At 41.4% G+C, this 17,490-nt stretch overlaps 1 protein-coding gene across 5 annotated transcripts in view; it reads right to left on the bottom strand.

The window, feature by feature from the left end:
* Nucleotides 1-17,490, bottom strand: part of kiaa0825 (KIAA0825 ortholog) — a 132,700-nt gene that overhangs the window by 97,983 nt on the left and 17,227 nt on the right. For 4 of the 5 annotated variants that reach the window (XM_024804489.2, XM_076890788.1, XM_004544383.3 and 1 more), the window contains exons 3-9: nucleotides 14,403-14,571; nucleotides 13,860-14,054; nucleotides 13,563-13,748; nucleotides 13,093-13,417; nucleotides 4,273-4,440; nucleotides 2,038-2,111; nucleotides 1,606-1,863 (exon numbers count right to left, since the gene is read on the bottom strand). In XM_024804489.2, the coding sequence (XP_024660257.1) occupies nucleotides 1,606-1,863; nucleotides 2,038-2,111; nucleotides 4,273-4,440; nucleotides 13,093-13,417; nucleotides 13,563-13,748; nucleotides 13,860-14,054; nucleotides 14,403-14,571 (1,375 nt within the window). The remainder of the gene's footprint in view (nucleotides 1-1,605; nucleotides 1,864-2,037; nucleotides 2,112-4,272; nucleotides 4,441-13,092; nucleotides 13,418-13,562; nucleotides 13,749-13,859; nucleotides 14,055-14,402; nucleotides 14,572-17,490) is intronic. The other variant, XM_076890787.1, reaches the window with a different exon arrangement.

The following is a 17,490-nucleotide window of genomic DNA, read 5'->3' as shown; positions in this document are numbered from 1 at the left end:
TGTGTGTATAAACACATATACCACCCCTCCCACACACACACACACACACACACATACACACATATATGTATTTGTCTTGAATATCTTTTTAGCTCAGTGTTATTGAATTCAAATGCATGCATGTATAACCTTTGGGCTGAAAGACTCATCTTTGAAACGTTGACCTACACATAACTACGCTGTACAGGTCCTGAGTACAGACAAATTCTGACACTCGTTAGCAGTGAGAGCCACAAATACTGTCAGTGTAAAAGGGTTAGGGGAGGAGAGAGTGGGAGGAGGGAAGAAAGGTGAGGCAGTAATGATAAGAGTCTGAATAGTGCTCAGTGTAGGGGAGAGTGGTGGGTAGTTGAGAGGAAGATGAATGTGAGTTGGGGAAAGTTTCAGGTAGAACTCCCTGAAAAGTTGTTCGGAAAAATTTAAAAATGCAGAGAAAATGAAGAAAAGCGAAAGTGAAAAAAAAGAGGAAAAAAACAGCATAGTGACAGTGTGTATGTGGCTGGCCACACTGGAGATCCTTTTGTAGAGAGTTAAATTCTAAACCTTGTCTCACATTAGACACCAGCCTTACCTTTGGAGAAAAGTCAATCTCTGGTTTCTGCTTCACCTCTCCCTGCCATTTCTCAGGCCCTCTCTCACCCCTTCTGCTTATCCTGCTTTATTCTGTTCACTAACCAAGCCTCTTTGCCTTCATAATACATCCCTAGATCATTAGTGCACCATATACCCTCCACTTTCCACTTTCAACACCTTTCTCTACATCCCATCTAACCTACATAGTGGTTAAATGGTTTTTTTTGTTTGTTTATTTTTTGTCTTTAGAGAACTCTGGTAATACTGATGACTTTTTTCGAGGAAACTTTTCAAGGTGTCATGCCCAAATCATTCGGGCCCTCTTTTGCACAGAGACCTTTCTGCTAGGGTAACAAAAAACATTATTCTCCCTGGGTCTAGGTATTGTTTGGAGACTTGCATTGTTCTGGGTGAAGAGGACAGTGAGTCCACTGTGTATGGCAAAAGGAACTAGCACACAAGACTGCACGACAATGAGGGCCTTGTACAGATATTGCTCATAGAATAAACCTACGCATTAGACTCATGTGTGTCTTCCTTTTTTGCACGTTTGACAACAGCTGAGTTTTACACATTTAGTACACAAAATAATTGACTAAAGGAGAGAGAATAAGGTTCTGAATTAGTGCTATTTGGTACTGAATGATAGAAAGGACTTGATATAAGGAAAGGTTAATAAGAGGAATCTATCTCTATAATGAGAGCAATGGGGGTATTTAGCAATAGGAGAATTCAGAAGTTAAATTCCAGCCTGTCTGCACCTTTATTTTCTTTTTTAAATTATTCTTAAAGACAACAGGAGTAACCACAGGAGAAATTCTACTTTTGCTTGATTAAGGCCCTGCACTGTATTAGTGGGCTAATTTGATCTACAGTAAAACCAAACATTCCTCCAGCACGGCTTGTGTGACAAGAATCATTGGATAACTACATACTAATAACTAGAGCTACTTAAGGACTGCCCTGAAGCAAATGTACTTAAATCAAATTACAATTAAACATCGGTTTACTCGACACTATGTGCAAGAGTACCTTGGCTATCATTCTGGGAGTCTCTGCCTCTGAGTAGGAGGAGAATGTGTCTTCTCTGAGATGTGTGTTGCTGGCAGTGGTGAAGGTGGGTCTAGTAATCAGGCTCAGGGAGACAGAGAGATGTCCAGAAGAATGCAGTTCGTCTTCTTGTTGTAGATTCTTAGCACAGACATTATCCAGCACCACCTTTACGCAATGCTCCATGTGAGGGACTAGTCCCTTGAATGCTGACCTCCAGTTGAACTCCAGAACCTTTGCCTGGCAAACAGGAAATGAGCCAACAGCCAATTAATGTCTGAATGGTGAAGGGAATACTTTACCTGTTCATTTCACTGCTATAAAACACTGCTTGTTTGCAATCCTAAAAAAAAGTTAATATGCCCGCATGATATGAAATAGTTGTAATGATAAAGAAACATGTAAAAGTTGTACCTTTGTTGTTTCTGTGGTGGATTTCTTGCTCTCAGTTGTGTTGTCTGAATCCTTTTTGCTTTTTTTCAAGATGCCTAAAAGCACGATAACATTTTTGATCAATTTAAAGAGATTTATTTTACAGTGTGACTAGGAAACAGCTCAGTCAAACTTACAAGTTATCAACAATGACAATGAAACTTCAGAAAAATCCTGGTTTGAAAATGAATCGCGATAATCTGTAATATCTTTCAAGTCTATGGATTATTTAGAATGACTACGTCTATATTAAGTATACTGTTATTTCCCTATTGGCCAACATGAGAAGTATAAATGCACATGCCTCAAATGGAGTAGAAAAAAATTGCCACTGGCATTTGCTTTAAAAGTCTAAATTTGGGGTTTAAATTTGATTTGAACCCAGATAGTATGAGCCTTAAATGGGGTAATTCCATGAAGGGAGCCTGTGTGGGAAGAAGGGGGAGTGTAGGAGGGGCTGACATGAAGACAAGCGTACAGGATGTTGGGTTAGGGTTGCAATTAAAAAGCCTGAACATCAAGGCCACAGTTTCCTAATCAGAAGGCGAAGAGTAAGACCCCAGGCGAGGCAATTTAGCTGAAGAAGACCGCATGCAATGGAAGAAGAAGGAAGCAGCAAGCGCATCACTTTTTGACCTTTAAGCCCATCTGATGAATTTCTGGTAATTAAGCTGTTTGATTGCCTGGAATTAATGATTTGGATAACTGCCCTTTAAAGGCTGTTTACCTCCCTGTAAATTGAGCCTTTCTGCAAGTCTTGTTTTTGTAAATGTAACCTTTATGGAAATTACTCCATGCACCAAAAGCTTTCATTTAACATTTCCGCAGCAGCAGTTCAAAGGGGAGAGAGGAAAGGGATACTAAAGGCTTATATAACACCCCAGATAATTCCCAACTAAAATAACACATTTCTTCAGACACAACTCGAGACTTTTGGAAAGAACAAGTAAGTAACAGTGTGTGTGTGTGTGTGTGTGTGTGTGTGTGTGTGCATTTATTTCAATTTTCTGTGAATTCTATGAATTTAAAGGTATTAAAAGGAATTATGTTGTCCTTGTTTGACCACTGATTTAAAGAGAGGATTTTATTTTTAGATACATAATCTTGTACACTCACCAGACACTTACACTTAATTAGGTACACCTTGCTAGTACCAGATGCCTAGCCCTTTTTTTTTTTTGCCTTAATTGTGGCTTAATTCTACGTTGCACAGATTTCACAGTGTGCTGGAAACATTCCTCCTCCTTCGGTCCACATTGACTGACAGCATCACATGGCTGTTGCAGGCTTCTTGGCTGAAAATTCATGATACAAATCTCCTATTCCACGATATCCCACAGGTGACTGTGGAGGCCATTTGACCATAGTCAACTCATTATTGTATTCAAGAAAAATGTTTGAGATTAATTGAGCTTTGTCAAAACATCACTTGGTGCATTATTCTTCTGGAAGTAGCGGTCAGAAGATAAATGGATGGACATGGTCAGCAACAATACTCAGGTAGGCTGTTTAGATAGTATAAACGGCAGTTTCTGAAGTACTTGGACCATCCTGCCTGGCTCCAACAACCATTCCAAGTCACTTAAATCGCCTTTTTTCCACCATTCTGGAGCTCATTATGAATTTCAGGAGGTCACATTCCTTATATGCACTGCTGTCTAGTGATTGGCTGATATTTGTTTTAACAAGAACACACAAGACCAATAATAATTTTCAAAGATAAAAAACAACAAATCAACAAAAACTTACCAAGCGTCTTAGTCAAAGTATATGAAGAGTTTATTGAAAATGGAAATGGATTGGCATTTATATATCAGTTCTGTTGTATCAAAGCACTTTATATTGCATGATATTAGGTTTGATGATGGTGAAGGAGACACTGTCTAAAAAGTCCGATCAAAATCCCCCATACTGTAGGTGTTCAGTCATTTTTACATCATGCTTTAATACTTAGTAAGCCCCTGACTGAAACCTCATGCCCTATGAATTGGAGCACTGTTATCTTGGGAGAGGCCAACTGTGATCATTGTTTTGATTTGCTGTGACCCTCCATACTGTGGAGACATGTAGACATAAATCGTTCTAGCAAAATGTTGCCCTTGGCATGAAAGAGCCACCAAATCTCCTCATAGTTCAGGTCAAGAGTTCTTTTTTTTTTTTACTTTTGTCTGTCATTTATAGATAGATACATGTGTGCATTTTTGAGTAACTGATTACCTTTTATAGGAGGAGTGTCTCCTGTACAGTCAATGAAGATCGTGTTAGTGACCAGCTCCTTCACATCGCTCTCAAATCCCAGCAGGGTGCAAGCCAGCTGGGTTAATGCCCTCAACTGGTGGGAGGTCAAACTAAAGCTCCGACTTTTCGTGGGAAGCTCCAGTGGTGCTGTCAAGGGGGGAAAAGAGAAGAGATCAAATAAACAGTGTGCATGCTTAGGAATGCATGACTAGCAAAGAGATGCACTACAGTTTATAGTTCAGTAAAGGAATAAACATTTTCATGAAAATGGGTTTTCAACCCAACCTCCCCGCCTACATGCACTCATCGGAAAACACCACCCTCCACAAGTCTTGCCTCGCACAACACCTCTTATAAATATCGACCCATTCATGTTTTCCCAAAACACGGCACAAACAAAGAGACAGCGAAAAAAATATGCAAAACTTTGCTCCCAGAGAAGTCACACATGCACATCCCTCTCTCTCAGCACAAAACTTTTCTCCCCATAACCCGCCGATGACCCCCTTGGCAAATATGGATTTCCCATTTTGGAGGCTGCCAAAGCCATCACCCAGGGGATGTTCCGCATTAAGCTGGAGAATGGGCGGCTAGGAGATGCGTTGCCATACTCCCAGACACATGCACAAATACTTTTGTGTGTCCGCTTAAATGAGCTCCTCCACTGCAAAGGCATTTGGGAATGGAAGAGCTCGGTATTAGCCTTGACTCTGAAAGCTCGGAGATGATTGAGCGTTGAGACGGGAAGAAGAGGGGGGTCCTTTTCCAATAATTGTAACATTATTGCCTCTGAATCCTAATGAAATTTTGCCATATTGTTAAACAAAATCTGACAATATGAAAACACATTGTCCCCAAGGATGCCTGGTTTAATCATGCATGAGGTTTGACTCAGTGTGCTGTGTGTGGGCACTTGTGTATGTTTATATGAGTGTTAATAAATGAGAGTCGATGAGTTTTTGTGTGTTTTCGTATCTGTTGGGTGTGCGCACACTTGTTTACGAGCATGTAACGCAGGCCATTATGAATAACTTGATTTGCAGGAGGTGCTCGAATGCACATTTGCACATGTCAGTCGTGCAAGACAATTGTCACACACCAACCGGATTTCTATGGCCTTCATGGAATAAAAATTCTGACCTCAAATTTTTTTGTTTTTCCAAGTCTACGTCTATACATATATTTATGTGCGTGCGTGTGTGTGTGTGCGCGCGGCTGTGTGAAATCACAAGTGAACAGATGTGTAATTTGGTGTGTTTGCTTACGTTCATGTATATGTGTGAGCGCGTGCATGTGTGTGTAATTAAGCTGCATGGGTCTGCAGCTTAGCAGCTCCTCTGTAATGGGGTCCAGTGGGAGTCTGTGCTAGAGAGACTACATCATGCTGCATGTGTACACGCGTGACCTGGCTGACACCCATGTGCCTGTCTCGTTCTCCAGCTTGCACATTCACGCACGCACCACCAATCTTGTCTATTTCTGAAGTCACCAGCAAATCAAGAGCTAAAGCTGTCAACAACTCAAGAGTAAACAATCAACCGGACAAGCCAGGAAATGTTGTTGATATAACCACACAGTTACTGCACCGGATTATCTAAAAAGTAGGGATGCATTAAGTTATCAGCCAAACATCGGCTGTGGCTGATAGTCACATTGCCATTAGTGTGTCTTCTTAATTATTGAATATCTATATCTGTGCATTATCCGTGTGTCTGTCTGTCTGAATACTCTCAAAACTGTATCCATTTTTAAAGGGTTTATTTTGTGGTACATAAATCTACGATCCATGTATGAATTTATGCTCGGCATGAAATAGCTATATACTATCTATACTATTTATCTATATCTATACTGAGTTCTCTGTTTTGCTTGCACAGGGATCAACAACCTCAAAAACAAAATAAATAGAATCGATAGTATAATTAAGAGTAACAGTAACACTGGTTAATTTGGCCAATTCAATTCCCAGTCGGTGCATCTCTACTAAAAAGCTGCCACTATATCCCCACCCTGTTGCCCCATTTTAACCTTCTCTGTGGCATACAGCAACCATTAACCCCCACCTCAGTCTAAGTATCACCTTTTCCAGAGCTTCTTTCTCCTCTTTACCATTCATTCTGTTCATTCCCTCAACCTGTGACCCTTTGACAGCTCCACTTGCTCACTAAGTCACACCCTAAATAGTCGCACGCATGACCTTGATGTTCAGCAATGCTGTGCCTCAGCCTTTCATTGGGGTCTGCAGCGCAGCTTATATAGGTATTTATAGTCGTCTCCCTAGCCAAATAGCCCTATAGCCATAGCAGTCTAGTACATAGCCATCTAAACCTCATTATACCTTTGTCACAACAGTGAGGCCAAATGAAGGCTCCCATAGCCACTTGATGGAGAGGGTGTGCTTAAAAGCACCCAGGTGTGTCATATAGCATAGTACATGGCATGTCTTATAGAGCAGAATGAGGAAGGGCACTAGCAGCCAGAAGAGTTCAACCAAAGGTCAATGTAGTGAGAATCAATAAAGGAGGAGCCAGTGGTGAAAGCAGGGCAAAAATGATATGTTTATACAGTATAACAGCTCCTTCCATATAACATTATGGACGGAGCTTATGAGTGAGGATGCTCCTATAAACAAAAAGACAAATGTTAAGCCATATTCTGTGATAACCATTAAAGCAGTTGGCATCTTATCAAAAAGCCCTCAAGGCAAGTAGCGCGTTATTCATCTTTATGTTTCATGCGAAAACAGTGCCATTGTTGAAAAAATGTCCAGGAAAAATCAAACACCGCAGGTCTACAGTGGCCAGTTTTTAGTTTGTATCTTTTAATAATGACAACAATGTAACACAAAAGTGGGAGGAAAAAAAAACAGAGCAGGTATTTTTGGCAAGCCATCATTCTTCTACTTTTCTCTGTGGGTTCCACCATCTCCACAGTCCTCTCTCTCACATACGCACACACGTGTGCACACAAACACTGCTCATGACTGGCAGAGAACAGAGAGAGAAGGGAGAGAGGAGGAGATCTAGGGGAAGGAAAAGGGGTGGTGGTTAGGGATGAAAACATGGGGAAGAGAGGGAGGGAAAGAGAGGGAGGGGCGGGATAAGGGAATTCCCTTAGCAGTTGTTATTGATTCCGGTGTTTACGGGCGAATAGTTTAGTGCCGTTTACAAAACAGAACAGATGCAGCCAGTGAGCAAAAAGGTAAACAATTGCTGTGTGGCGGGCTGCCAAATCCCCAGTCTGATGTATTAAACTCACGGTGAAGAGCATTTCCCCTTTGGCTGCACTTATTGCCACTTCATTTCCTCTTTGCTCACATACACATTCTCTCCTTCTTGTCATCTCGCGCCTTCTCTGCATCTTTCTCTTTCTCTCTCATTCCCTCGTTTATCTGAGGGAAAAGAAGAAAAAAAAAAAGGATGAGGGTGTAGGTGGCTTTTTTGCCGCCTGGCTATTTTCTGTCCTTCTCTAACCCAGGAGGCCCAGTTCTTCCTAACAGAGCCATTAGCAGGGGGAATTGCATGTGTCTGACATGGCCGAAAACCAATTATTAGACACTTTCTACCAAATGATGCCCAAGTCTTTGGGGAATGGGCAATCATGCAATAATTTAGCCACTGATTTAATTTCTCTCCAGCACAGCATTCCCTTCCTTTTTCATCCTCCTGTCCCTCTATTCCTCTTCTTTCTTTTGCTCTGTCTCTCTGTAGTAAATCCGACCGTCTGAGGGTGGTCTGCCTATGCGATGCCACGCTGGACTATAGGCTCTTATCATGTCATTGCAATATGTGAAGGCAACTTTTCCATGTTTGTGCAGATGCCTGTGTCCTACAATACCCTCTACAGGTGATGTAAACATGTGGTTTCATTAAATCTCACCAGATAAGGAAAAAGTAATTTTAGAAGACAAGGCAATTTTAGTACATCTTACATATTGGAAAATCAAAGTGCTTTACATAGTTCATAAAATGAATAATACTAAATTAGACAGATGTCCTCTTGTTCAATGAGGCTTTTTTTATTTGTTTTTATTAATATCCTGAAAGTCACCTAAATAAAAACAGGGATATAATTCTAGAGCCTTGTTTACGTGAATCCTCTAACTCTAATTTTGAAGGACAGGTATTTTAACCGCTGTTATCAGAACAGATCAACATTTCACTCCACATTCAATGCATTCAAAGGCAATGAATTAAGCAAAATGCAAACATTTTCTTTTGCTCCATGAAAATCATGAGTCAAATGATGACTCTTGATTTGTTTTTGTAGCACTGTTCTTTGTAGCAACAAAATCCTTTATATACCTGTATTGACCTTTGTTAACATTTCCCAGTTTACAGTTCCTGAACACACAGTTAACACATATTGTACTTCTAAATGCAGAACAAACAGTACAAGTAAAGCACTGACTACACCTGACTTGGCACACTCCCTTGTTAGTTTTTCCTGCAGTGGTCATAGGTGTATAGCTGCATGAGTCTGTTAGTGCTCCACTTCACTGTTAACATGGAGCTATTGCCATGCTATACTTTCTCTTCCTGCTTGTGTTTTCTGTGTACCCGTGCCTCCTAGTGTGCTCATCTCTCAGGGTGTCAAGCAGGGTCATATGGGTGCCTTGGGGTACGTCTGTGCACCTTTCAGTGTGTATTTGGGTAGAAGGAGAGTATGAAGTCAATGTGGACCGGCTGCTAGGCCCTGTGACAGCTGGGGTCCTCTTCGTCAGTTGCGGCCCACTGCTCACCCAGACAGCCTTATTATGGGAGGCCTCCTGCCGTGATTTACCAATATATACTCTGACACAAGCACAAGCACGAGCATGAACACACACACACACACTGTGATCTCTTGTGGCCCTTTCCATGGGTGCTGTCCAACCAGGGCACAGCAGGGGCCACCGAGCACTTCACATAAAGAGAAAGTAGCAATGTTTGATATCTCAATTAAGTTGCTCTGCAAGGAAGAATGTGTAGTTGTGACGATGGAGGTGGTGTTTTTTGTGGTTACAAAGACGCAAACTTTTTCTTTCGATTTGAATGTATTTTTGTGTCCTTTTCCTGCGTCTTATTTTGTTTCTGGCTCTCTTTGTGATGAGCACTGCAGTGACAGTGAGATAGAGGTTAAGATTTCTCTGGCTCCCTCTGCATACTTGAACCGAGAGGGCTGGATGAAGAACACGAAAGAATGTATTGTCCTGATGGGAGCATTTCATTAAATCCCACTTGTTTAGTGCCCTTGTTCGCATCATTGTTTTCAAGCCCTCAGCGAATCACACTGACTCTTCATCACGAAGCGCTGGCTGCTCTCAATAAGCCAGCCATTTTTGTCTGTGCTTCCTCAATAGAAGGTGCCAGGAAAATGTTCATATCCTTGAGCTGTTCAAGAGTGATACACAAAAGCCATTGTGGCCACTCTGAGGAAATGGGGAAAAAAATAAATAAATGGCACGCATATGACACATTCTCAAGGGCCATGAAACATATTCTTTTCTGCCATTTCACTGGAGCCATGATTTAGAGAAGATGAAGAAGATGACAGACACACACATAAACACAACCGCAGAGTAAAGACCCTGATCTTCTCATTAAGATTAGTAAACAACCACTTGCACTGTTTGGTAACTTTCTTAACCAAGGGCTTCTCATCATGTGCAAGGAAGAGAGCATTAAATAAAAAAAACAAAAACACACAAAGCGACAAAAAAAAGAAGAAAAAAAACAACAGCATCCATAAACTCCAAGCATCACACAAAGACATGTGCATACGTGTACTCAGTGACACACACAAACCCCTCTACCTAGCCCATAATTACATGGAGGCATGCGTGTGCACGTCCCAGGCTGACAGTGTATATAAACTCAGGCAGAGATATGATCTAGTGAGGAGCTGCTTTTATTAAATATTAACAAACGCCATTCCCAAGTAGCCTCAATCCCCACAAGCACCTCCAATGCCAGTCTTAGCCTCAGCCTAGCTATCTCGAGTCACTACAGAACCTCTCTCCCTGCTGAATAGGCTGCTGTGCTTTCTCTAAGAAAGAGTTCAAAGAGCCAGAAAGGGTGACGAGGGGGGAGTTGCAGTGATGGTGAATGTGCTTGCTATACATGTTCTAACTCAATCCTTTTTTATCTATAGGGAGCTGCCAACGTAGTCATATGGGGAAATTAGTGGAAGTGGAATTTAAATCAGTGTTATCGGAATGGGGTTGCAGAGTGTTTGAACAGAAATTCACAACCTCGACTTCACCCCTGTGGTCGATTGTTAGGGAAGAAAATTGTGAGTGCGCGTGCAGCGAAGTTAGAATGAATGCTTTTGATGTCCTACAAAAACACGAATCTCCTATGCATACATATGTAAATTACTGATGCCATATATGGAAATTTAATGATGCATTTTTAAAAAGGAGGTATTAAATGACTCTTGATAATGTTTTTTTAAAGTAGGCCTGAAATTAGTATGCTCACACACACACACATCAGAAACAACCCAGAAAGGTCACTGAAAACAGAGTTTGTACGAACACATGTTGACTTACAAAGTCACGCATACACCTTAAAACGAAAATCAACAGGTGTAAATATATTGCACAAAAACACTTTTGGTAACACTGCCAGTTTTTCAGTTGCAATTTTTAGCTAATACAGTGTGGCAACTGTATAACTGTAAATGTCTGTATTTGCAATCCAACTTATACTTTCGGAAATCATATCATTAAGGGCCCAGAAAAATGCTTTTAAAGTATCAAAACTGTAGATAATGGTTCCCAAATGTAAAAAATATTACTTGCCTTGTTTTGGCAAAATTACACACACACACACACACACACACACACACACACACGCGCACCACACCTAAACTTGGCCCACCCACTTCCCTACCGACTCAGTGAGGTGTGTTAGTAAGGTCTAAAGCCCGTATTGTTCCTGACCAACCAACCTGTCTCGCACTTGCCCCAGTCCCACTGTTCACCCCATTACACCTGGAAAACTAGGAGGAAAATGGGAGAAGAAAAAGGGTGAGAAAATGGACATGGAAGAGACGAAGTAAAGGAAAAGCAGTGAGGTGGAGGTGCTCAGACCCTTTAAATCTGTCTAGGTACAATGTCAAAGTCTGCCTTTGAGTCGGTGGGGTTAAAAGAGGAGGCAGATCTCGCTGTGAACGTTGTTAAATGGTTCAGTGGTTTGACAGTGGCTGATGCTACAGACAGCGCTACTCCCCTGGGAGTCCGCAGATTCTCCCAGGCATGGCTCTTATCAAAATATACCTACCGCCTGCCTCTTCTTCAGAAATAAACAATAACACAGCAGGGGAAGAGGGAAAGATCTAAGGAGTCATTGGATGCCTATGAAAATAGAATGCCTTTTTTTTTTTTACTGCTGTCATAATTGTCTTGACAATTATGGGTGTAGCATACAGTATAGACAGTAAAGTGTGAAAGCAGATTATGTGTTAATGTTTAAGCCATGGGCATTTGGATAGAGGATATGTGGTTTCCTGAGCTTTTTTTTTTTTTTTTTTTGTAGTGGGGGGACGACTTAAAAAATGAACAACAGGAAAATGTAATCCCAGTTGTAGCCCTCAAAGCTCTCTTGCAGCTGATAGTTGAACACACACACAAACGCATAAGTAAAGCCAGCACAGGCAAAACTGCTCCATTTTACCATCATTACACAGCACGGGTCCCTCGCTCCCTTTGGAGCCATGTTCTGCCTCCGGTGCTACATTTGACGGTTTGTTGAGCGGCACGTAGGTGTGTAGCCTCCACAGCGTTACGTGATCAAACAGCCCAACTGACGCATGGCCAATTATCCTGGCTCCCTCCTCTCATCTCACGTTTAAGGAGAGGGAAAGTAAAAACCAAAGAGGGAGATGGAAAGAGAGAGATGGGGGGGAGCAAAGCTGGTGGTGTGTTTGTCGAAGAATCGCAGATGCAAAAGTACTTCTCCCCCTGTTCCACAGGGAAGCTGACATGTGCACCATTTTTTGTGAAAAGTAAACAATGGCTCGCACACTTGTTTTTATTGTGAATGTTTGCCATCAGCGAGCTGTAAATAGGCCAAGATGAGGAAAACAACGAGAACGCTGAAGGAGGGGAAAAGTATCAGAGGGTGACACAGGGAGCGAAGGTTTGCCCTTTTCTGGTCTTTGTGTATAATACTACTTCTTCGTCCAACAAAGTGACACATTTTATATTAGTGGCAAATATTAAAAGATACTTCTTGAGGTTTATTTTCTCTCTAAAATACCATGGCATGTGTAAAAAGATCGAGAGAATGTTAAACTCTGCTCTTATCTTAACTGTCATCAAGCGCTTTGCAAATGTTACACTGCATATATTCTCTTAGGTTCAAAAGATTAAAGTGGTTAAACACACCTTGACCAAGCCTTAACTATTCCGAGATCAGGGCTTATTGCTGTCATAAATGCAGTATGAGTAAATAGTGTTTAAAAGTATATTTGTCCTGAAAGTAAACCTCTTTATCCTGTTGGCAGGCAGCAACGAACGCAAACACAGAAAACAGTGCAGCAAAAAGAAAGCATTTATAATGGGAACAGCAGTTATTGACAGCCACTTACAGAGGCCTTGGTTCTAGCTCAGATCACTACCACTGGAGAGCAAAGACGGAGAGGAGCAAGAGAGAGAATCACCTCTGCTGGGTTACAATGAGAAGCAGGTGGAAAGAAGGCAGATGCGAAAGAAACAGCAACGAGGCTAAATAAACTAAATGTACTCTGCTACCGACAGAAAGAGGACAAAGAATAAATGAATGTAAAAACATTTAGAAAAAAAATTATGCTTACCTACAGTTGCCCGGGATTTGACTGAATACTTTTTTGTCTTGACGCTCGGGGCAGTGTTGTCTCTGTGAGCTGTCTCACATTCTCTCTCCATCAGGGAGGCAAACTCTGTGGCCACTGTATTGAGGTAGGCTTCATTAATAAAACCAAGGATCGTGTGTGGTTCTGCTAGTCCTGAAAGGACGTGGAGCTCCTCTTTGAGGGCTTGAGTCAGTATCGGCACCATGCTGCAGAAACCCATAGCCAGCCTGTCAAAACCAGTCTCACCAATTTGACTGGTGGACAGGGTGGAGTGCACAATACCCAGCACGTATTGCCGTGTTAGGCCCTGGATACACAAAAACAAAATATTATGTCTGTGTGAGATTAGCAGTGCCTTTGACATGCATGTGAAGTGAACACCCTCTATTCCCTCTACTCATCTGGAATTTATATGAACTGAAAAATGGAAATCGTTTCTTATTTTAGTGTACCTGGTAAAATTGCAGCACCTCTGACTCGGGATAAAGAAAGAACATCTGCTGCAGACACTGAACCCGTTCAAGGATGGACAGAGCGGTTGTTTGTCGAGGTCCAGGAAGCTCTGGACTACGGGGAAACAGTTGGTCCATCAGGTAGCGTCTGAGTCGGAGTCGCACATCGTCCCACACCTCCTGGATCTTTAGTAAAGATTAAAGATTAAAAGAAAAAACAGTAAGTACAAGTCAGCCCATAAGACATTAAATTAGTCTGTACGGAAACAGCGAAATGGATAATAAATGGTGCATTACCTCTAATGAAGCGTCTTCTCTGACTGTATGTACCAGCTGGATGGAGGAGGCAGTCAGTTGAGAATGAAGAGACGTAAGTGGGGATGAAGAAGAGTGGTTACAGGGGAAGCAAATACCGCACTGGGACGACAGATTCAGCAGTAGCTGAAGCGTCACCTCTTCTTTCGACTCTTCTTCAGATCTCAGGTACTGTTGCTGAAAGGAGAAGGTCATTTAAGATTTTAATTTCACAAGAGAAAGAGGAAAAATACCTGAAGACAGGGCAGTGCAGTATGAGCGTCTTCTAATCTTAACCGCTTATTCATAAACAAAGCTGCTGCTTACCAGATAGCTGGATATTTAATAACAGAAAAACACCGGAGTTAAGTGGGATTTGAGATCACAAACGATGAAATGATTATGATCACGATAAGTTATCAGACATCCAGCTTTCTCATTTTAGAGAGAAATTATGTGTTACAGATTGTTGGTGAAATGTTTACAAAGAATAGCTAGAGACGATGATGACGATAATAACGAGTCATTAGGATTTTGATGCATTACCAGAGCTCTGAAGAAGTCCATAAGCTCTTGATGTCCTTGGGTAACAGGCCTCACACTCTGTTGTGTTTTGAGGGAGAACCACTGCAGCCACTCTGTGGGACTCAGTGGACGCTCTGCTGTGCGGGAGTCTCCTATTTTAGCCTGGAGTTCCTTCAGCTGCTGTTCAATGCTGAGCACAAAAAAAGATATATTACAGAAATCAGAGAGCTAAGGACTATAAAACCATACAGAGGTTCCAAGTACAAGAATAAAACACATACCAAAGTAACCTTAACCTTAGTAAATTTAAGACATTGGATGGAAAGTAGATTTTAACCAGCAAAACAGAAAGAAATGAAATAGATTTTTAAAAACGCAACCTCATAAATTCAATTTTGTCTCAAATTTGTGACTGGACAAAATGTTACAGTCAAGATCATCTGGGAAGGAGCCTTCAATTTCACAGGTGACTTTTGAGACATTTAAACAAAAACAATCATTGAACCATACTCAAAAGCTGGTGCTACACCATAAGCACACAGGAACAATGCATAAAATATGTCAACGCAGCAGTGATACAAACAAAAAGACTCGGTGATAAAAATACACACGGACCTACACAGCACGTCACATTTGGCTCTCCCTCACTCCTATTCAGTGTCTCTGCTGTGAGAAGACACATACAGAAGCATCAACAGTAATGAACACAGACATCGATATATCAGTGTGCAAGTGTGTGCTAAGCATCTGGTGTGAAGTGGCATTACAGACATTGGCAGGCATCTGAGGCACACAGTTCTTGCAATCTCATGTCTTACTTGTTCCCTTGACACACACACACATACACAAACACACACACACACACACACACACACACACACAGACAAACACACACACACACATCGCTCTTTTGATTTTAACAGACGGCATCAGCTATTCAGTTTCCTCTTTAATGTGACGGATTAGAAATGACATCTTTGGGCTCGACATGTTTAGTCATTTCCATGCAAATCAATGCATATATATCTGGGTATGTAAGACGGTGCATGCATGTGTGTGCATGTGTGTGCGTACAACTACATACCTGCATAATTAAGCATGTATGCTGTTGTGAATGCCACTATTGTGTTCATTTTTGATTGTGTATTCATAGTTGAGCTTGTGCTCAAGGCTTTGTGAATCTATGTAGTAGTGCATATAGTGATAGTAGAGCTTGAACAAATCATCTGGAAGTCCACTAGCTGACGAAAAAAAAAATCAAGTAAGAAATTTATATAAAGAAAAAAAAGTATGAATCACAGGGTTGATGATTAAATAATGGCATATCTTGGTGTCAATGTAATTGCTTTGGGACTTTTGAGAGGTAAATTTGAAATGCATGACTATGTGATCTAGTACTTCCCGTGCCATAAAAGATAAATATTCATATAGTGAAACAAGTAAAAAAAATATATATTTTTTGCACACCTATACTTCTGTCTCTCAGACATGTGCACATATGCTTGTATGTGTGTTAGTATACATGACACAAAGCCAAAGTGCAATTTCCCCATCAGACAGCTCAGCTCATCCCCTATCGGGGACTATAAAGTGCCTCCTGCCCGCTCCTGGGCCACGAACACATCCAGATGTCTTACAATGGCAACACATTAAATAACCGTTCAATCTGACACATTTTCGTTTCAGAGGGGAAAAACGCAAGGGGATAAAATGTTATAGACTGTTACAAACTGCCATCCTGTAGATTGAAAGCTGCCTGATGATACTGTTCTCGCTCTCGTTAACTACCTTCCTCTCGCATTCTTTTCGTCTTTAGGCAGGCCAGATGATGCATCTCACTTTATTCTCTTGACACCAATGTGCCCACTGACAGAAACCCTGATTATAAAGTGCCGTTTTTGTATGTTTATAGAGATTTGATACCAGAAAATACTTGCTACACATATGTAGAACTGTCAGTTCTACATATGTGTAGCAAGTCTTTCACCTTACCATGTGTCTGTATGTGTGATTTTCTATTTCTGCCTTTCTAGGTACGCTTACTCCATAGGAAAAACATTGCCTTGTGACAGATTGTGAGTGCTGCAATTCTTCACTACATTTGCCCAAAGCTCACTGGTTGTAAAACACAGCTTCAGCAAGGTCCAAGCAAAACTCCGAACTGCCCATGGCGCTGTGTGTAAAATTAGTATACATCACTTTAAACAACACAATGGAGTGCTGAAATGCTGGTTTGTTTGTGCGAGACCTCTGGCTTTTCTTTCTCAAGGGAAAATATAGCAGTGAGTTCCTGATAAGCAGCAGTTCTGGATACAGTGGACTCCAAAGAACAACCCTTTACTTTTCTCTGTTTTAAATAACTCTCGGAACAGTTGCTGTAGATTAAATGGCTTCAGAGAGCATTGTATGTGTGTTTATGGTAAGTCATAAACATGGATGTTCATTCAGGGCTCCCCATCAGGACTTCAACATAGACAGAAGGTTTCAAATGGCTGTCCATCTGTGGCTCACTGCTCACCAACTCTCCAGTTCATGTAACACAAAAATGTAAGTAGACTGAACTTTCTACTTAGATAGCCTTGGACTCGTTCTTGCTATACACATGCAGTATATATCAGTGCGATTGACAGACATATTTGACCAATATAAGGCCATAGACTGAGACAGGGGGGGAATTGCTCTAAGGCTTCAAGTTTTCCCCAGTTCCACTCTTCATCACCTCACTCTTGCCTTCACCCAAGAAAAGCATGCTCTAATAGCTACAGCAAATACACCTGCTCTCCGGGTACATTTTCAAGGCTTGACTCCATAGCCTTTTTCTCTCTCCATTTCTACTTTTTCTTTTCTCTCCCCTCAACACTCTTACTTTCCTAATTTTTTTTCTTTACTTTCGCCTTTCAATTACCCCTCCTTAAGGCCTTGTGCTCTAAGTCATAAAGTCAATGTGGATGGTCTGTGTCAAGAAGTCCATCCAGCTTTCTACAATGTGATGACCTTTTGGCCGCTGGTGTGAATGCTACCTGCAGCCTAATCAACTTGGCAGGATTAGCTCCAAACCTGATGACTTCCACTGCCGGCAGCTTGGACGGTGAGGAAAGAGACAGAAAGA

The sequence above is a fragment of the Maylandia zebra genome, linkage group LG12 (genome assembly GCF_041146795.1).
Source record: "Maylandia zebra isolate NMK-2024a linkage group LG12, Mzebra_GT3a, whole genome shotgun sequence".
Lineage (NCBI taxonomy): Eukaryota > Metazoa > Chordata > Actinopteri > Cichliformes > Cichlidae > Maylandia > Maylandia zebra.
Note: the sequence above shows the minus strand (reverse complement) of the source record. Positions and strands in the feature narration are given on the sequence as shown.